This window comes from Marmota monax, unplaced genomic scaffold (assembly GCF_021218885.2).
Source record: "Marmota monax isolate L192 unplaced genomic scaffold, Marmota_monax_Labrador192_F-V1.1 WCK01_AAM20220418_F8-fsc00232, whole genome shotgun sequence".
NCBI lineage: Eukaryota > Metazoa > Chordata > Mammalia > Rodentia > Sciuridae > Marmota > Marmota monax.
The window spans coordinates 1,330,973-1,352,962 of NW_026695232.1; the positions used below are offsets into that span (position 1 = coordinate 1,330,973).

Sequence of the window (21,990 nt, forward strand, 5' to 3'; positions counted from 1 at the left end):
CTCGGGCCACCACCGGGTCCTCTTCCTTCCCTTTCTTCCTTCTAGCACATGCAGGGGTAGGTACCCTGACACCTCTCCTGATTCCATTTCTGGTTTGTGTGTTTGAAGGAAAGGGGTTGCAGAGAAGTCACATTTGAAAAGTTCCTCAGGAAATGGGCTTGTACCTAACATTCTCTGCTGCCTGCAATTGGTAAAATGAAGTATCTCAGGAGATTTCCTCAGAAGGAGGCAGAACTGAAACCTCCAACCATGGAAATTCACAATACTGACCAGGAAGCATCGTCAGAGCTGCCCATACAACCTAGCTCTGTGCTCCATGTCTGTCTCCTTCACCCGGGTCCTCAGAACCCTGCAGACGGGGACACCTAGGTTTGGAGAGTTGAGCAGCTGCTAAAGGGATCATTAGCTTCGAATCAAGGTCTTTGCAATCCCAGGGCTCTTTCTGCTGTACAAACTTATGCCTCACGGAGGCCCAGGTAGGATGGACACTCCAGAAGGACAGGGGGGCGGTGGAGAGACATACATCTGCCGTTCACACTAGATAGTCCAGCGGGGGGTTTGTGTTTTTTTTTTTTTTGGTTGGGGGGAAGCAAAATGATCTTTGGAAAGGAAACTCACACAGTCTATCAGCTTCTTGCCAACTGCAGTACAACCTGCCAAAAACAGCCAAACCTTGTTTGGGGTATGAAAGCAGCTGTTATAATAAACTCCTCTGCTCTGCCTCTTTCCTGTTATGGTGGAATGACTGTTTAAAGTAAATGTCTCCAATCCATGGATTTTCTGGGGTCATGAAAACATTTTTTAATTGGCAGGCTTGCTAACATTTTTTGGTGAAGGTAGGAAGTAAACAAAATGCCATCCGCCATTTCAGATTCATGCAGTTCTGTCAGTCAATGCTCTCCGGCTTCTGCAGAATCCATTCCCCAGCCTCCCACCCCCCTAGGCTGGTACATCCTAAGGTTTTGAGCTTATTCCAGAAAGAATGGACTTTCTGCCTCACTTCTATCCCAAGACTTCCAAAGCAGAGGAAGGGCGAAGAGTGCACAGAACTCGGAATCAGATCTAGATAGGAATCCTGACCCTGCCAACCACAAACGTGGAATTTCAAGGAAAGGACACTGAGCCTCAGTTTCCTAATCTGTAAAATGATAAGCACCCATTAGGTTTCCCACCAAGTTTAAAACAAAACCCAAGCCATAGCAAACATTATAGAGTTCTCAGTGTGTTGCCATGTGCTATGCAGGGGCTTTGCATGTTTTAACACATTGAATCTCAGCAACCCTGTGAGGCAGGTACTATTCTAACTATATACTAGCCTCTGAGTGTATGTGGGTGAGTACAAACAGCAGGAATCCTTCTCTGCATGGAACTTACGTTGTTGTGGGAGGCTGAGAGGCGGTAAGTGTTACTGAGAAAAATGAAACAGGAAAGGGAGATGGAGAACAAGGCTCAGGGGGTTGCATTTTTCAAAAGAATTCTGGGAAGATAATATTTGGGTAAAAAAATCTGCAAAAATTGAGGGAGGAAACCATGAGGCTAGGAAGGGGAGAGCCCAGTCTTAGAGAATACCATGAGTGCAAAGGCCTTGGGGCAGCATGTCTGGTAGGTTCGAGGTGCAGTGTGGCTGGAATAGAAGTGGTGAGGATTGAGTAGATAAGGTCGCAGTTGGAGGGAAATAGTGTGGGACCATGTGGACCTCAGCTCTGTCTCTCAGTGAGATGGGAAGCTCCCTGAGGAGCCTGAGCAGAACAGGAACATGGTCAAGATGAAGCCAGATGTGAGAAAGGACACTTTGGATTCATTCACTCCAGCTGCTCCTCTTGCTGTTGGTTCCCACAAGCACAGTTGCCAACCTTTTGAGACTATTAAGTAGGACATTTCTTAATGGGACGTCTGGGCATCCAGTGGAGACATTGTCCTTGTTGATTTTAACAACAGATGAACTTTCCCCAACTTGCCCTGTCTCTGTGTCCAACATCCTCTCTGTTGAATGGTACTGTCCTTTGGTGCCTCTCTGCACTGAGTTGTCTCAATGGGGCCACTTAACTGGCTGCATAGATGACTGCGGTCTGCACTCAGGATGCCTAATGTGTCGCTTTGGTGAATTAGTTACTGGAACCAGGGTCTCAGAGAAAAGAAATGCTTGGGTCCGGCGACCAAGAGAAGGAATGGGGCAGAAGGGTGGGGAAAGAGATGTTTGTAAATGGAATCACTTTGTCTGTGGGGAATACGAAGGATGTCAGTGTCACAGGCAACCAGAAAACATATTAGCATTTATAAATTCAGATGAGAGGACTGACATCACAAATTCTAAACCTCAGATCCAGGGGATTAATTGTCTTTTGATACAGAGCTTATGGAGCCCAAGGTCTCCTGAAATCATGTACAAATGTATACCTGTGGGTGTTTTTCTGGGATGAGATCATAGCCTCCATGTGGCTTATTCCTTGAACAGCTTTATCACAATTATAGGCCCTATTTGTAACATTAGATATGCTCGCAGGTTAACCTTTGTGCAAACCTGTGGAAAAAATGCATGCATTTCAAAACAGAGTTTAAAGGGACCTTTTGGTTCCTTAATATTCAAGATTCTATTATGTATATGCAAAATCTATTCTATTATGTATATGCATATAATACATTTGACAAATATTATTTCTGGCATTCCTAAGATGGAAAGATAAATTATGGTCTCCTAGAAATCATGGAATGTATTTTTTAGGACATCAAGGTGTACAATCAGTCAAGGTCTGTTTTGCTTCCTTGCTCAGTGGCTATTTAAAGCCAGGAATTTACCCACTGTATTAGGTCATGTGTTCCTACTTGCTCTTCATTGACATTGAGACACCTCAATTCTAGCATTGCTTTACAGGCATGCACTTGGGGCAGAGGATCTCAAACAACTTAGGCCTTAGGTATCTGGAAGCCCCCCTCCCTTTAGGTTCTTTATGGAACTAGACCCACTCACAAGAGGAGGCCCAAGCTTAGGAAGGAAACAGAGACAAAAATTCATCAATCTGTAATAAATATTCTAAAATCTGAAAATATCTGAAATACTTCTGGTGTCATGTATTTCAGATAAGGAATATTCAACCTATATGTATTCCCAAAGTCCTGTTGGCACATAGTGGCATCGTTTGGTATTAGGAGCAGTGCATACCCGGTATGTCTGCTAACTGATGCTCACCTGAGCACATACTGTGAGGCACACCAGGCAGTTTCTGAGGGTGCTGCTGTTCTCCCTGGTCCCTGGAGTTCTGTCACAATCATCAGTTCTCCTGGTTCAGATCAGCCCTCGGGGGGGGGGGGCGGTTCTTAACTGAGTTCTTAGCTGAGACTTACAGAAGTCAACAAAAGGATTTGTTGAGAATGACTGATCCCACGCCCTGGAATGCAAACCATGCACAGTTTATGGTACGTAATTATATACAATAAACTATAAAGGACATACAGTGGGTTTTGATATCAGGTTCCAATTCCTCCTCACTAAAGAACTTGGAAGAACCCTTCATCAGTGCAGCGAGGGAAAGAGTTCAGATCCTCCTATCTGAATCAGTTTCCATGTGTCCACACGGCTTCCCCCCAACCCCGCCACCAGTCTCACTGGAGATGTCTGCTTGTCACACCAAGGTCAGAAGCCTAAAGAGAGAAGCCACAATATGCCCCTAGTATTGAGAATCCACCTATCACTACGGAAGGGGAAGAAAGTATGACTATCAAAAACATGATCAAGTATGGTGAGCTTATATTTGATGAAAAGTGTGGACTTTTGACACAGGAGGCTGTATTTTATTATTCAGTCACATGATAATTTCCTGTTTTTTATCAAGATGGAAACTTTAACAAAGGAAAACTGCGAGTGCTCTCATGACAGATTTCAGCCTGAGCTCCTTCCACCTCCACCATTTTAGCTTTGTCCTGATTACAGGGAGCCAGAGCCCATGCTCCTTACTGACTTGAGTATACTATCTCTCTGAGGGATTAATTGTCTTTTGATACCAAGCTGTAATCTCTGATGGGGCAAAATTTAACTTATTTGGCCAGAAGCATTTTTCTTCTGGAATATCAGACTAAAAATGGATCCACTGTTAATAAGGCATCGTGACACTGCATGTGTTATGTCATTATATGTCTCCTTGTCAGGAAGTTCTAGGTCCATCCTTGCCCTATTTTGGATGTGTATTATCCAGTGTTAGTAAATAATACTCTGTCAGTTATACCCCCCAAAATGGCACCGGACACTTTTGTCTTTACTTCCATACCTATTTGAAAGATTTAGGTGGTCTGCTTCAGGCTTTGGCTCAGTGACTTCAGGGCTGTGGTGCCTGACTTAATTGAAATGAAATAGTCCAATAAAAATATATGGAGTCAGGTTTGGTTGTTTTAAGTCCATGACCTGTTTTGTGTTTCTTGCCGGCAGGCTAAGAGAGGAGAGCTGAGATTGAAGGGGACCTTGGGAATAAATAAGAAAGTATTCCTCTTTGAAAAGAGTGGTCCAAACTGCCTCTTCCCCTGAGTGCAGGGGACAGGACACGAGGGTGGGGCTACCATGTTTGGCTCACAGTTTTGGTGCTGCAGGAAGGTTCTTGGTTGTGGGTGGTAATGGGAGTTGAAGTCCAGTCCCTTTTTGCCAACCTAGGATGCAGATGTATGTGAAACCTTCGTGTTGGAAGCTAATCTGCCATTCCAGAAATATGAATCTCTATGGTGCAGATGGAGATTGATACTCCTTTACCTGATGCATTTGGTTGACTTTGCTCTAGATGCCCACATGCTTTTTTATAATATTAGTTTCCCTCTCGTGCTTTGAAACTTGTTCGTTATTACTAACAAAAATAGTCCATGTGGTCTCTAAGTCCCAGTGAGCAAAGCACACATTTTCCGCCTCAGGGTCTCCAGCTTCTTAGGACACAAATTAGCCAATAGTAGGGACATTCTTACAGTGTCTTCCATAAACCTCTTAAATTTCCTATTGTCATATCTCTCCCTTTCTCCTAGTCTGTCTAGATAATCACAGGTCTTTGCTCTTTTTCCTTCAGGGGGGAAAATAATTTTTGTGCCCTACTCTGAATAAAGGAGCCTTCCCTTAGGCCGGGGCCACCTGGAGCCATGACTTTTCCAGCTCTGCTTGAATAAACATTTCTCTTATATGATTTGTGCCTAGCCGTGGTGTGTGTCTGGGAAATAAGCAGGAGTGGAAACAGAAGGATCTTCCACCAAGCTCAGAGCCATGAAAATGGACTTCTGTGCCAGAGTCCTATGGATAAAATTTAATAAATATACCATCACAACCAACTGGGTCTCTGTATACCCTAATAAATTAGTGCTTCTAATTTTATAAGCACTGTCATAACCACAGATGTAAGTGAGTCTTTCCCTGTGACTCTAGTATATGTTCTTTTGCTTTACTAGGTGTTGTTTATTAGGTGTTGTTTCCCCTAAGTGCTGTAGGAGGTGAGAGATTGTTTCAGGGCAACCGGTGGGTTGTATTTGCAGGTGGTTGGTTGTCTTGACCTGCTTTGCTACTATAAGTCTACTGCTTTCTGGCCGGAAGGAACATTTGCATAGTAGCCAGAACTGTAAAGTCTGGGCTTAATTTTAGTCTTCATTTAGGAATGGAGCTTTCGTGAATTACCAAATCCTTTCTCAGTTCCTCTTCAGGGTCATGCTTAATGTGGAGGGAATGAAATAGTGCTGTCTTTGTGTTTGCAAGGAGGATACCACTGCTGGCCTGTTATCTTGTCAGCTGAATCTGAACGTTACTTTTCCAGCCGGAGAGCTGAGAGGCCAGGATGCCCCAGGCAAAAGGAGGTCCAGCTCAAGCACCATTGTCCTGTCCCTCGGATCCCATTGTGTAGTGGCCCCCTCAAAACATGTATATTTCCTTAGTAGAAGGTACTCTTTCCACAGGATATTTTTTTTTAAAAAAAAAACAAACAATGAACACAGCAGTATGTTCTCAACTACTTAAAAACTATGCAGTTTACCAGAGTTTAAGTAAATAAATATATGCTATAAACTAGGGAAAAAAATACATGAATGAATGGGTGATTCTGATCCTAGGTTCATATTCTACTTTCTCTGGAGTAATGCAGAAATCCTTGAACAAGGCATGGATTACACAATGTTTTGAAATCCCCATCCAAGCCTCCTTTTCTTTCAGCTTGCTTAACCCTTTTAAAAGCCTAATTAGGAGTTGTTTGGCCATTTGGGAAATAAAATTCATTTCCTTGAACATGAAACGCAAGAAAGTGATTTAATCCTGAGATTTTCATGTCATATGAAATTGTGCATATTTTGTTCATCTCTGATCTCTATGATTAACTAGTTTCTAGACTGATGTGCCCTTGGCCCAGTTTTTCCATTCTGTGCTATGAGAGCCAGTCCAAGAAGGAAATGCACCTTCAGGGTGATTGATCCAGAGTTAAGTCAAACCTAAATCTGTGGATATGAAGTTAACAGATTATGTGGGAATGGAACCTTAAAAACTGTCAGTGTCACTAGGAGCCTAAAATTATTTTACCCCACAGAGATGATGAATTTGAAATTGAATACGTTTCCATGGAAGTTTTGAATTCAAAATCTTTAATGTGCACAGACATTACATGCATGCTAATAAGAATGCTTGTAAGATCTCTGTAATCTTAAAAGGGAGGGAGAGAATAGTGCTTTGATACAATCCCTACCATGTCCAGGCTTGATTGTGTCAGTAATCCTGAACTTCTCAAGTGATGAGTCTCTATGGACAGAGCCGTGGTTTGTTTACATGTGATTGGTCAGGTGCACTGCTGAGTGGTGTGCTGGCAAATGTCTAACAAACAGCTCTCCAGAAGGCAGAAGTCCTGATCTGGGTTGTGGCTTATTTCTGTAGTATAAATAAATATTCCCAGTGACCCATTTCAGGCTACCACGTACTGCTGACCATGGAATTGTGAGGCAATACAAACAACTGTTTTTTTCTAGTCACTGTAAGCTGGTGCCACCACCCTCTTGCCCCCATAGATCTATGAGAAATTGTGAATTTGAATTTTGCTTTAGAGATCCTTCTTAAACATGTCTTCTGTCTGAAGAAGAAAACCACTTTGTGTGTGTATACATTTGTACAAAGTGAGTCACTCTATATGTACCTATGTACAAATGTATGGTGTTTTAAATATTTTATTTAGTTGTAGATGAACACAATACCTTTATTTTATTTTTATGTGGTGCTGAGGCTCGAACCCAGTGCAAGGCGAGAGCTCTACCACTGAGCCACAACCTCAGCCCCAAATATATGTTTTTAATCTAGTTATTTCAATTTCAAATAATTCTCTAAATTTAAATCTGTCATTTTTGAATTTGTGGCATGGGAAATTAAATCAGCATTCATTTTTCCATTTGTCATTTGTTTCCTGACTTCTTGGTTGAGTCGTTTATCATTTTTATTTTCCAGTATGATTCCTTTGACCCTGAAAAACGAACCGTAACTGTCAGCCCCACGAAAAAGTTTGTCCTTCTCTCTCTCCTTTGTTCAATTTTGGTAACAACTTTGCGGCCCCTTCCTAAATCCAGGCTGCACTTCCTTTGCAGCCTCTGTAGGGCAGTAGTCCGTAAAATAGATCCCCCCAATTTCCTTCATTATTTACTTGCCAACTCTTCCTCATTTCAAGTTGATAGACTCATGTCTCATTAAGGTTCAGGACTGAGGCCCCACTCAGTGAAGAACAGAATAATTGCTTGAACATGCTAACAGTAAAATCTGACTGTCTTGGCTTTTTCTTCTTAATTCTAAGTGTCCTCAACTATATTCTTCACTTGACGAAATAAATGTGAAAACCTACATATTCATAGAGGAATGAGGAATGTCTTCAAGCTGATGGCTATTTTCATTTATATTGAAACTCATGTTTTTCTCATCAAAATACTAGTTTCATTGGTTAAAAAGAAATCAAGAAGGTATGTGAGAGAGTGAATTTAGGCTTTTATGCCAACACCTGCCCTGAAGCATAATTTTCACATGCCCTGACACTTTTTCAGTGATAAACAACAAATACCCTGTCATTAACTGAGATTTGTGCCCATCACTCTTCCCCATCATCATTGTTAGTCCTTCAGCTGCCCCAAAATGACACTTTTTAAAGCAGCAACACTTGAGGCAAGTGTTGGGCTGTGATCTTTTGTTTCTCATCTTTGCTGTATCAAATTTAGTTTTGTGAGTGCTGAGAAATAAAATGTAGAACTGCCCAGTCACCTTAGAGCCCTGGAATTCATTTTGGTCTGGGAAAGGGGTCTAAAGGCATGGTTTGCATTCCTTCCATTTTTAGTATTCACCCCCACCACCCACCTCCAGCAGAGAAGAGAAAACTCTTCCTCTGAGTCTGTGGGTTGCTGGGAATCAACCCTGACTGGGTGGGGAAGGTGTTCTCACGGTCTGCATTTTGACTGTCAGGCCCCTGAGCTGTTTTCCTCTCCCAGTAGTCTACACCTTGGCCTGTAGGACAGTGAGATCCGTGTGTCATTCCTCGCCTAAAAGTCTGGCACAAAGATGGCAGAAAAGATTGTGAAATCCCCTGCACTTGAGAGCTGGTTCCTATTCCTGGGAAGGAGAATGATTGACAGAGGGCAGGGAGCTATGGATCACTCTTTTTCTACTACCAGAATTCACATTCCAGTCATGTATGGATTAAACCACATGATGTTCAGAGTCCCAATGACTATTGATCTGTTGGGGCAAATGCAAAAGCAATACTGCAAAAAATTTAAATTCCTATACCTATGGGCAGTGGTATCCTGAAGAAGGTATTTAAATGACCTGAGAAACACACAAATTTTGAGTGTGGATGTGTGCCATGCAGTCTACACACATGCTGAGGGATTCAGGTGCAGGTGGGCTGGGAGCAAGGTGAATTAGGAAAGGATTCTCCGAAGAGGGATCTGCAGGTTGGAAAGAAGTTACTTATCAAGAGAAGAGGGTATTTCAAGAGCATAAAAGCAACTCTCAAGGCTCAGAGGAAAGAAACAGCTCTTCATCATCCCTGGTGCCTGGGACAATAGTCAGTGCCCCCAATTTTTATATTCATATAAATGAATAAATGGCATGTAGCAAGAAAGGAGCATGGTGAAGTAGGCAGGGTCTGGGGGTCTAGAGAACTCTGCTTGAGAGTTGGGAAACGTTTATCCTAAAGCTAGCGCTTGCCAGTCAGAACACCAGCTGGTAAGCATCTTGGAATCTTCTTTAAGGCATAGACAGACTATTAAAATGGTAGAGACTTACTGTGGATTGCAGAACCAGGGAACCATATTGGCATTTGTGGGAGAAATTTTTTTCCCAATGTACTCCTCATTTGGGGGAGGGGTCGAGAGACTAGAGATAAATTAATTTCTTTCTGTTTTTAAATATTGTTTTAGTTGTAGATAAAAACAATATATTTATTTTTATTGGTTTTATGTGATGCTGAGGATGGAACCCAGTACCTCACACATGAGAGACAAATGCTCTACCACTGAGCCACAACCCCAGCCCTAGAGATAAATTAATTTCTCTCTCCATTTAATGAGCTCTCCTTTCACCTCCTTCCTTTTTGCTAACTTCTCTTGCCCAGTTCCTGCAAGTTTGATCCACCAACAGTCGTGCAGGCCCATAGATGAATGAGCCATTGGTGACTGGCTTTTGAGGTTCTCATTTCAGTGTAGTAGAAATTTATAAGAAAATCTGAAAGGAGCAACCAACATCTTTTCTTTTCCAGCTTAAATTGATGGAGGCCTCTGCATGTCTAATAGTTTGCCTTGAAATTATAAAGCTCTCTCCCTTCCCAGTCCATCCTATTTCAAAAATCCCATTGCCTTTGAGTGCTATTTCCCTGAGGGCCAACAAGACTTCCTGAGCTAGCCAATCCTGACCTCTCATGGAATAATGAGCTTAGTTATGTCACCACAGTTAGTAAGAGAAATGGCAATCTGCAGAAACCTCAGGCCTGTGATCATAAACTGGAGACTAAATTTTACTGCTCATTTCTGAGAAAGGTTATCTGTCAATGTGGGAAAGGTGGTTTGCACCAATGTTTTTATTTTGACAGGATACTTCTAGTGTAAGTCTAACCCATTAGCTGTCTACAGTTTATCTAGGCAGGATCTTTCATTTAGCTGTCCTTGGTTTTTCACTTCTGAAGGTAAATAAGCTTGGAGAAGCAAGATGTAAGGGATCTGTGTTCAACTCCCAGCTCAGCCACTCACTGGCTTGGGAACCCAACCTCTTTGACCCTCTACTTCCCTAAAATGAAGAAAATAGGGTCAGAATCCTGCTCTGCAGAGTTAGTAGAAACATTACAGGTAGCAAGAAGGGAGAACCTGGCCCTCATAGGTCCTCAGCAATGGCACCATCCTCAGCAATTCCCTTTTGTGAGCACATCCATAGCAAACTTTCACCCACTCAAGAAATGTCTCATGGCCTCCCTCCAAATACCTGCACACTGTAAGTGTCTGTCTCAATTATTCAGGAGACGCCAACGGCCAAGCTGGAGCTGAATTTTCATGAGTTCTTTTAATGAAAAGATTCAGTGCTTAATCACAGAAGGACATTGTATGGTAGTGCCAGATAATGAAGTTGTCAGGCCTGCTGAAATATATTGTCAGGATTGCTGACAGTTCACTCTGTGCCCCTAGAATGAAGTGACCGGGAATACAGCCAAGAGGGCGGAGCCAGCTAGGAGGGACAAATGTAAGAGGTGTGCTGGTTGACCTCCCCAGACAGGGAGGACTCCTCTGCTCTCCATCGAAAGCTCTTGTGGACAGCTCATATGGTAAAGGATTCTGATTCTTAAAAACCACAAAGAGAAAATAATGGCATTCTTTTGAGACTCTGTACATTCTAGCAGACACTATATATTCTGAGACCATTACATCTGGTTTTTGCCTATGGTTCTTTTTCAGTAGAGGCAGGATATAAATTACAAATTTGAAACAAATAATACATATTCTTTAAAAAAAAAAAAACATTAAAACCAAACCAGAACGGAATGTCTCTTATTTTTATATATGTGAAAAAAATTTTAATGAAAAAAAAAAACCAGCCTTGGTTAGCATGCAGAATGTTCAGGATAAATGCTGAAGACTTTGTATTCACATAAAACTTTCTTCTAAATAAGTTTTCTGGTGTGGGTCCACCATTATGAACACAGAGCTGCTGTGAGGCTTCCCATTTTATACAGAAAGTGGTTTCATTGCCAATCTTGTCCTGCTTCCCATTTTTGTGATTCTCCGCGTCGTTTAGGAAACTTGGCATAATAAGGTGTCCAGAGCTGGGATTTGTATTTGGGAAACTAAATTACTTAATAATAATAATAATAATAATAATAATAATAATAATAAAAAGTTTGTATTAACTAAACCCATGCAGTAAATAGCTTTTATAATAAGGGAAAGCTAATTATTTGTGGGTTTGAATTTAACTTTTGTTCTAGCGATATTGCATAACATTCACCCATGATGTTAACTCTGATTGTTTTGTTACCTTGGAGGGCATTTAAATTACATATAGGAATTATTTGAATCATCAGATTTACTGTTAGAGCCAAATCATTCTTTTGGGTTTATGGGAATATATGCCACCAGGCAGTAGATTAATAAGTATAAAAAAACCACATGAAAAGGTCACTTCCAATCTCAGATCAAAACTTGTGGTCTTGTGCATTTTGCAATCTACAAGCTTTTTAAAGCTTCTCTTTGGTAACATGATCTTTGTAGCAACACCACTGAGCTACAGACACTTAAGATAATGAAGACAGCCCCCCGAGAAGTGATCTACTATGACCCACAGTGCTAGCCTCCACATACTGAGGAAGGGATGGATCCATTTCCACAGGCGAGAGCTCATTAAACTTATTTAGATGAATCCATCTTCAGCAATATACATGGCAGGAAAATGAGATAGTGAAGGGGACAATCTCTCTCTCTCTCTCAAAAGATTGGAAAAACAGACTGGATCGAAGCCTGGACCACAGCACTTGGGAGGGCTCTTTATGGAGAACCACAGCAGAAAGGAATTCTCTTTGCTGGTGAATTCTTCTGGCCCTTTGCACTGTCATTCCTGGAGCGTTTCAATTATTCTCTGCAACCAGCTAACCGCCCTCTCATGGGGGCCCCACCCCACCCCCACACTTTTTACTTGAAACGTGTTATTGGAAACAGGGCAACACAGGGAACTTGGAGTTTGGACACTGGAGACCAAATTGTCAGCCTATTCTGAACTTCCGTGGAATATTCCAGGAGCTAACCAGAGTGATTTTGGCTTCACTGGGCCCCCAAAGGTTTTTGAATAACAAAGACTTGGGTACTGGAAAACACATTCAGAGCCCAAGCCAAGAATGGAACCGAATGGGAGATAGTTCAAGAGGGAAAACCAGTAAAAGACATGTTCCCCCCAGGAACCTCTCTGCCTGTGGCTCTCTGCATCACAGATGTGCTGTTTGGGCCAGGTCTTTTGAAAAGCTGGATCTCTCTGGGTGGTGGTAAGAGGCAGCATTGCTTTGCTTCCTGAACTGGAGTCTCTTATCTGCAGCACTGTGCAGATCCATCTTCTGCCCCCCCCCACCCCCGTCACCCCCATGGGAACAAAGTCCCTAGTCTCTGGAAAGTAATGCTAAGAAAACAAACACTACAAAGGCTGGTAACAGGAGGATATCTCTCACGAATGTTTTTTGTGATCATCTAGGTTCAAGGAGGAGGGGGTCCCCCAGCTCCGGGAGCCAGCAGGGTCTCTTTGTAGTAGGCATCTGTATGTTTGGACAGATGTCCTCCCAGGGGAGGGCAGAGAAGGGAAGATAAAACAAGAGTTCTTATTAAAAATAAGTCTCCGGGGGAGAAAAAAAACAAGCCAGAGAAAGTGTGTCAAGTGGAAAGTGAGACCAGGCGGTGGCATCTGATATTGATTGATCTGAGGCAGTCAGAGGTAGAAGTGCACACTGTGAGGAAGTGCCCCTGCTCTTAGGAATGTGCACCAGTGACAGCTCTGGAGCAGAGCTGCATGGGTGCCACATGCACGAGATGCCCAGTGGCCGCCCAGTGCACACAGGGAAGGACGGAGGAATGAATGCCTGTGTTGGAGTCAGGATACGGGGCTCCTGATCCTGCTTCATCTTGCTGGTCCTCATTGTTCCCGTCAGTTCCATGGTGATGCTTGGGCCAGATGACCTCTACACTATCTTCTGGCCTCAGATTCCATTATCTACCACAATCTACTACACTGACCAAATCTTCTGAGATGTCACCTACCATGGTTCTAATCTCCAAAAAGAATGAAAGTCCTGTCAATCATGACAGTATTATTCAATCTTCCTACAAGAGGACGGTCCATTGTTCCTGCATTCGTCATCCTTCTGTGTTACAGTTACCACCAAAACAAATTTATTCTTTCTCAACATGGAAGGAGGCACATTTGTGGAAATCTACCTGTTCTTCCTTTACTTCCATTTCCAGATGCTTTCACTCTTTTGGGATGTAAGAGGTCTTTTTTGTCATTTTAAATCACCAGAATTAAAGGGAGTATAAGTGCTGGAGTGTGTGTGTGTGTGTGTGTGTGTGTGTGTTTTCATCCTTTAGTTAAGGGCCAGCCATTGAAAGCTTGCTTTTGTTTTTTTCCTTTTTGGTAAATGTCATGAGGACAGCAGTAAGTTAGAGCAGGGTGAGGCTGGATTCCAGTGGTAAGAGAAGAGGAAGCCTCCACTCGAGAGTAAGATTTCTTACATTTGGATGATGGCAATGGAAATGGAGAGGATCAATGGAGATAGGGACCGTGGCTTGGTGCAGTGATCATGGTGTTTGGAGTTTGCCACTGGTTGGACTCAAGGCTGGGACGTGTATAGGGTGTCATTTCAGCCCTCACTACCGTGCCACCTTGTAGGATTACTTTATGGATTAAAGATGCTGTGTGTAAAGAATCTGGTGCTTTATTCAGCTCTTTCACCATTGTGACCGAAAGACCTGACAAGAACAATTAGAGGAGGAAACATTTATTTGGGGACTCACGGTTTCAGAGGTCTCAGTCTATAGACGGCCAACTCTATTGCTCTGGGCCCAAGGAGAGGCAGGACATCATGGCAGAAGAGGGTGGTGGGGGAAGGCAGGTCAAGACATGGCCACCAAGAATCACAGAAAGAAAGAGAAGGAGAGAGAGAGAGAGAGAGAGAGGGCTGGGGGAGCAGGGGAGGTTTCTCTGCTCAATAAAGACAAAATATGAACCCTAAGGGCATGCCCACAGTGACCTACCTCCTCAACCACACCCTACCTGCCTAAAGTTACCTCCCAGTTAATCCTTTCCAGTGGATTAATATACTAATTAGGTTAAGGCTCACAATCTTTCACCTCAACTTTCTTGCATTGTTTCACACATGAGCTTTTGGGGGACACCTCACATCTAAACCATAATGGAAGCCAACGAACATCAAGAAACTGTAGATGATGACTGTGATAAAAATATCCCACAGGAATGATGGACACATACCAATATGGCATAAGGAACCCCACTAGAATATACTATGTACCAATAAAAATATTTAAAAAATAAAATTTTCCACAGGACCTGATGACTGAATCAGAGAATACATACCAAAGAAGTCATAGTGTCTTTGCATACAATCACCTGAGAGATTGAGATAATAGTAGTACTTAAGTTGGGTGTAAGCTGGAGATCTGTTTTGGCAGAGCTAGTACCTAGGTCATCAGATATGCAGTTGGCTATTAGAGAAATGTGGGTTGGAAAGGAAAAAGAGTCAAAATATGGGGAAATTGTAACATGAAGAAAACTTCTAGGTTTGTTTAATGAATGAGTCTGATTTTATGGCTTCACCTTCAAGAAATTGACTAACCAGTCAGGTGCAGTGGCACACAGCTATGATCCCAGGGGCTCTGGAGACTGAGGCAGGAGATCGCAAGTTCAAATACAGCCTTAGCAAAAGCAAGGCACTAAGCAACTCGGACCCTGTCTCTAAATAAAATACAAAATAGGGCCATGGGTGTGGTTCAGTGTCCGAGTACCCTGAGTTCAATCCCTGGTATCCCTCCCTCATAAGAAATTGACTAACCAATGGTTGATCCACCATGATCATCATCTGAACTGGATTCTTGCTCCTCAAAATGGGAGGAGCTGGAGTTGTGGCTCAGTGGTAGAGCACTTACCTAGCATGTGTGAGGCACTGGGTTTGATTCGCAGCACCACATATAAGCAATTAAATAAATAAAGGTCCATCAAATAACTAATAAAAATTTTTTTTAAAAAAATGTGATCATTAGACTAGACATTACCTGAACCTTGTTAGATATGCAGAACCTTATTTCCCAGTTCAGACCTACTGAACTGGAATCTGCATTTAAACAACATAATATGTGAAGCCAGAGACGCCTGTTCTAAAGAATCCCAGCATTGGTACCACCTGAGAATTGTTAGACATCCATGTTCTCAGGCCCCTTTTACATCACCTGAATCAGAAGTGCTGTGTTTTAACAAGTGCTGCATGTGATTCCAATGCACCCCAAAGTTTGAGTTAGCACTGCTGTAAGTCATGAAACAGATTGTACCCCTCCCCTTGTGCCTGTAGCCCCGAACACCAGAGGGATTGGCTGAACTCTGAGAGCTAAGTTTGAGTCATTGTTCTATGCTGTTTCCATCATCATTTTGCATTAAACACAGCTGAAGAACTCTCTTCACGGAAGAGGGGCACTCTGTATAAAATTACAAAGCAAAGGAGAGGAACCTCAACTATGACTTAATCCTCATGACTTACCTATCAAAAATTATGAGCACAATTATAAGAGATCAGTCCTTTATGTGCTGTTGCTCCTGGGGGACGCTATTGTAAGACACACACAGGGAAACAGGACAGGAAAACAAGGAATCTACTGATGCTGTGATCCCCCATACAATGTGATTTTCACATTACAGTGTGCTCAGTCTCTGTCTTCTGTGTTTCCAATCAATCAGATGGAAAGTTCCCCTTTTATGGGCTAGTTGCTGGAGTCACTTGCAACAAGGATGCTGGTTTACCACTTAGACTGTACTGTTTTTCACAAAGTTGAACTGTCAGCAGTAAAAGTTTACCTGCTCTCATAAAAAATGTCTGGTTTTAATTTTTCTTCCGTATCGTTATTCAGATGACTGTGATAACTGAGAGAAGGGTCAAAATCTGTTTGTATGCATGTAATGTACAAAAAATGGTTTATATTGAGCATTTAATTGTACATTACAACAAATGGCATGTTAGTAAACCAGGTTTTTTTAAGAGTAAAGGGGTATGCTAACTTGCAGTGTTTGCACCCATTTCCGTGGTGTAAATACTTCCTCTGGGGTTGATTTTGTGCTGCCATCAGTTTAACAACCAAAATTCTACAAATTGGCTCTCATAAGCCAGTGGGAACCAGCCCCAGCACAATATTAAAACAAACACCAGGGGATAAGGCAGGTGTTTTTGGTTTGGTGGATTGGTTATGTTTGAATTTATATAAGTTCAATAATGTCTAAAATGAAGATTTGAGTGTTTAAAACCTTCCGTCACACAGGGATGTTTATTGAAATTATAATGGAATTTGTTTTGAAACTCTTCTGGGAAACAAAGCTGTTTTAAAGTCATATTAAAATACAACTATAACGACACAATGCAGTGTGCAAAGTCCTAGCAGTTTAATTTTCACATACTTTTCTTATTATAGCGAAGCATATATAAATGTCATTCTTAGTCACAGTATTTGAACCAAAATGCAAAGTGATACTGTTCCAAAATATACTTCTGTCTACCATTATTAAAATTTGACTTCTCTTACAGGTATTCAGGAAGGAACCCAATGTACCAAATGTAAAAATAACTGGGCGCTGAAGTTTTCTATCATATTATTATACATTTTATGTGCCTTGCTAACCATCACAGTAGCCATTTTGGGATATAAAGGTAAGTAGCCTTTCTTTTTTCCTTCTGAATAGCAAGTCATTAATTTAAGCATGAAAAAGCTCATCTTTGCAAGTATGAAGTACGGTAGCCCTTCAGTAACCACTGTGGATTGGATCTAGGATCCATGAGGATATCTGAGTCTGTGGATGCTGAAGTCTCTTGTACACATGGCATATTATTTGCATATAACCTATACCCATTGTCACATAGCCTTTAAATCTCTCTGGGATGACTTTTTTTTGGGGTGTGGGTACCAGGAATGGAACCAGGGGCACTCAACCCCTGAGCCACATCCCCAGCCCTATTTTGTATTTTATTTAGAGACAGGGTCTTACAGGGTTGCTTAGTGCCTCCCTGTTGCTGAGGCTGGCTTTGAACTCGCAACTGCCTCAGCCTCCCCAGCCACTACGATTACAGGCATGCGCCACTGCACCCAGCTTAAATGACTTATAATACCTAACATGATGTAAATGCTGAAAAGTTGTTGCACTGAATTGTTTAGGGGATAATAACAAGAAAAAAGTCTGTACATGTTTAGTATAAATGCAGTTTTTTTCCAAATACTTTCAATCCAGAGTTGGTTGAATTCAAGGATGCGGAACCCACAGATACAGAAGTCCAACTGTATCACATTTATGTAACTCAGGTGTAAAACTTAAGGACCTCCTGAGCTCCATCTGTGTGTCCTAAGCTTCTTGTAGCTATGGGACCTACAAGGGAGAAGATAATTTCTTTTGACCCACTTCAATAATAATAATAATCCTCTTTGAGTGATAAAGATGTTTTTTTCCTCTTTGTTGCTTTTATCTACATATCTTTAGCTACTCCCCTCTCCTCCCCTCCCCCCACCTTAAGAGGATCAGTGGAAACTGGAGTCAGCCCACAGGGACACTTATACAGTTTCATAAAATTATTGTAAAAGTAAAAACTGAAGTGGCACTGCCACCTCAACTCCATAAAACATTAGGCCTAGGGCTAGGGAGGTGGCTCAAGCAGTAATGCGGTCGCCTGGCATGCGCAATTGCTGGGTTCGATCCTCAGCACCACATAAAAATAAAATAAAGATGTTGTGTCCACCGAAAACTAAAAAATACAAAATAAATAAATTTTAAAAAACATCAGGCCTACACTTGTCTAGTTTAAGGTAAACTGTATTCTCCCGACTTGCAGAAAAAAAAAATAGAGCACAGGTAGGTATCAGGATTCAGAGTTGCAAACAACACAAATCCTTTTATAGAAAACAGCATGGATGTGCCAGGCATGGTGGTGCATGCCTGTAATCCCAGCAGCTTGGGAGGCTGAGGCAGGAGGAACACAAGTTCAAAGCCAGCCTCTCTTTAGAGATCCTGTCTCTAAATGAAATATAAAAAGGGCTGGGGTGTGGCTCAGTGGTAAACTGCCTCTGGGTTCAATCCCCAGTACAAAAAAAAAACCAGCATGAACACATCACTGTCAATGTCAAATGAGAAAGATATGTTCATCTGGTTGGTTGCAGTATGGAGGCAGACGTTGGTCTGTTGATCTGCAAACCCTTCTTTCAGCAGCAACCATGGCTGCCTTCCCACAGAGAAGAACTTCCACATGTTTCCTCCTTGTTGCTTAATCCCTGAACTTGACCTTGGAGGAGAAGGATGCAAAGTGAACTCCTTCCAACTTATAACTCCTCTCAGGCTTCCCCAGTATTCAGTGGTGTCCTGAGGAGACACAGCATATTAGCACGAGAATGGGCTTTGGATCTTGACATTCAAGTTCAAGACTTGATCCTGCCTGTTTTAATACAGTAATGAATGTTCAGTGGGTGCTTTCTGTGCGCCAGCATCACGCTGAGTCTTCTCCATGGCTGTGGAAACCGGGTATGAATCTTCACCTCCCAGAGAATCTGATTTCATAGCTGCAAAATGGTAACTAGGATGCCACTTTCAAGGTGGTTGAGCTGAACAAAGACGATGTCATAGAAACCCCCTGTGCTATAGTTGGTCCCAGTAGATAGTGACTATAATGTCCTTCTGTCCTTTGCCATTACATTTAATACAGCTCCAGCCGCTAGAATGGCAAAACGTGTTAAAAGTCCTGAGTATAGTTAGGGCCTTTTAGTCCTTCCCCCAAGGAAATATCCACGGAAAATAACATGCATCATGGAGCGTGTTGATGGTGGAATTTGGGCAATGGAAATGTGGAAAATTGCCGGGTCATTTTATCCATCTGTGATGAGTTCATTTAATTGGGAGAGTCTTGCGTTTCTAGACAAAGCAGCAAACACAGTAAGTGATTAAGAAAGGCCGTTAAGTCACGACAAGGGCTGCGCAGGGGGACAGTGGGGGTGGGGTGGCTAGTGAGGGAAGGAGGGTGTTCTGTGTCCTGGGTCATCCACACTGGCTGATGTTTTCCAGAGGTACCTTTGCTTGGTTACTTACTCACTCCTCCATGGCTTTTCCTAGTGAGCTGAGCTAAAACAGCCATTTAGTAAGCACCTTTGAAGGCTCAGTATCCTACGATATCATGAGAATAAATATTTACTTCTGAAAGAGACCAGAGTGGTTTGGTGAAGATGGACTATTTTTTAACTTTTACCTCTGTTAGGACATAAGGGCAAGGTCTTTAGAATTATACAGAAAAATCCAAAGGAGAGAGGTTTTTTCTTTTCCTCTCTGTTTGGTAAGATGCAGGTATTTCCTCCATTTTATCTACTGGGCATCTTTCCAGTTCTGATGTTATCCTTGTGCTAGTCTGTGTGCCTGGAGCACCCTTTCCCTGCTCTCCACCTAAATGACTCCTTCATGCCCTTCATGTCCTGTCCAAAGCCCCTGAAAGCTTAGTTGGATGCTTCATGTTTGTTCCCACAGCACTAGTTATTTACTCTTAGCCTCTGTCACACTGCGTCATTATGGCCAGTGTGTCTGGCTTCTCTGTCTCAGCACTTGAACTAGATGTTTGTATGTAAACTATCTTCTATTTATCTTCTATCAGCATCTACCCTCATGGTATTCAACAGGTACCCAGCAAAGCTTACTGAATGAATTAATCGTAGGGTGGATAGGTGGCTGGATGGATGGAGGGATAGATGGTAGATTAGGACTGATTTCTACAAAAGCAAACAATTGATACCCAAGCAACACTAAGTCAATCTGCATGTAAAGAATTGCTGCCCTGTGAAGTCCTACCTTGAAATCTAAAATCCTAGAGATCAGCTTGGCCTGCTCTGAGTGTGATCTCACCAGGCGCAGGAAGAAGGGATGGAGCAAGTGGAAGGGGAGGCAAGATGGTGTCTTGAGCCTCTTTTCCTTCCTTTGATGCCCCCACTCCTCAGGCTGCTGCTGTCAAAAATGAGATAATACAAAATGCCCTTTAGGTTTCCAAACACGACCATAAGGAGCTAAAATGCTGACGTTTTCCAGAGGTACCTTCTCTTCACGTTGACAGTGATTCCTTTTTCTTGCTGATAAGATTCTGGTGACCCAGCCTCTCAAAAAGGCAGAAAAGATAAGACCCAATTCTCCCTTCACGCATCTTCCTTTGGTGGCTGGAAGAACTTTGTTAAAAGAAAGAAAAAGACTTATTAATACCATGGCACAACTGAGATGTGAGGGTATAGATAGTAAAAATAAAGCATTTACTATTATCTAGTTACTAAAAAAAAAAAGAAGAAAGAAAATAAAAAGAATATTCAGTTAAAGAAATGCAAGTAGGTGTTTCTCTGGAGGACATGTTGAAAAAGAAATGAAACTCTTTTATTTATCAGAGCCAACAAAGGCAATTCCACACTGTTTTCCTCAAAATTGTTTTTTACTTCTCGTTTTTTGTCACTCCCATAGCCACAAGTTGGGATATAATGTTTTGTTGTTTTTTGTGTTTTTTTCCCCCAGAGCATTTGCTGAATGAGCCAAAGAATTGCTTAGTTACCAAGACAGGGTCTGTACAGTGGCTGTGACCATGAAGCATGTCAGTCATTTAGCAGAAAACATGCTCTTGGACCATGCTCAAGTTATGCTTGGTACAGCTTCTGACCTGGGCTTTTTCTCATTAGTTCTTGGAGCTTTCTTGGCAGGAGCCATCTCTTAAGTTGAGTGGGTCGTGTTTCCTCCAGAACATTCTCAGAACAGGAAAATCCTACTCCATTGCTCTGCCCAGTAGGCAGCCTTCTTAAGGTGATTAGGATCAAGAAGGAGGACCGAAATATGAATCTTCCTCAGTAGCCACAGAATGTCTGCCTTGCTACTAAGCTGAATCAAAATAGCATTGACAACTGGATAAGGGAACTTTCAAAATATGCATCAGATCACAGCGTAGAGCTCTTTAGAACCCAGGATAACACCCTGCAGACAGATTTTCTGTATTTCTGTAATGAAACCTGAAAGAGCATTCAAGATAGAAATGTCTTTATTGAATTCCTGGGGAGTGCAATCAGGAAGTCTTAGGAAACCATCAGAGGATATATTTATCTCTTAGACACTTCGGAGCACCAAATAGGAGCTCCAAGTTCCATCCTTGTTCCTTATCCTCAAGGGCTGGGACCATGGCCCATGTCTCTTGACTCTTCAGTGGCTATCACTATGCCACAACATGGCAGGTGCTTAATAAACACCTGGTGATGGTGACTTAAAGAAAATATAAAGAAGACCCAATTCTTCCTTTCAAGGAATTTTTTTTTAATCAAGGGAAACCAGATTGAGGATTAAGAAATGCTAAATGAAAAGCAATGTGGAGTTGTAGAAAGAGTATGGATTTTGGAATCAGGTCTCTTAGTCTGGCACCCCACTTAGGTCACATGCAATATCTGTGGTTCTAGGCAGGTCATGGAGCATCTCTGAGCCTCGGTTTCTTCATCTGTAGAACAGGAGTGGTAAGAATTAACTGCAGTGATGATACACTGCACCTTGCAAAGAATGGGAACTTTTATTATTTATACTATAGAGACAATAGAAGCTATTGAAATGGTTATTATTCAAATAAAGGTTCAGTTGGTGTGCTCTAGAATCAAATTATAGGCAAGGCTTCACACAAGGGATGGTAAGACTTGAAGGGAACTTTAAAAAGTGGGTGAAAACAGTACAAGGAAAGAGGAGGTTAATGGCCCCGG

General features: G+C 42.1%; 1 protein-coding gene across 1 annotated transcript in view; it reads left to right on the top strand.

Moving 5' to 3' along the window:
* Colec12 (collectin subfamily member 12) overlaps positions 1-21,990 on the top strand; it is a 186,654-nt gene that overhangs the window by 132,548 nt on the left and 32,116 nt on the right. Inside the window, exon 3 of the mRNA XM_046438542.2 lies at positions 16,791-16,913. Coding sequence (XP_046294498.1) covers positions 16,791-16,913 — 123 coding nt within the window. The remainder of the gene's footprint in view (positions 1-16,790; positions 16,914-21,990) is intronic.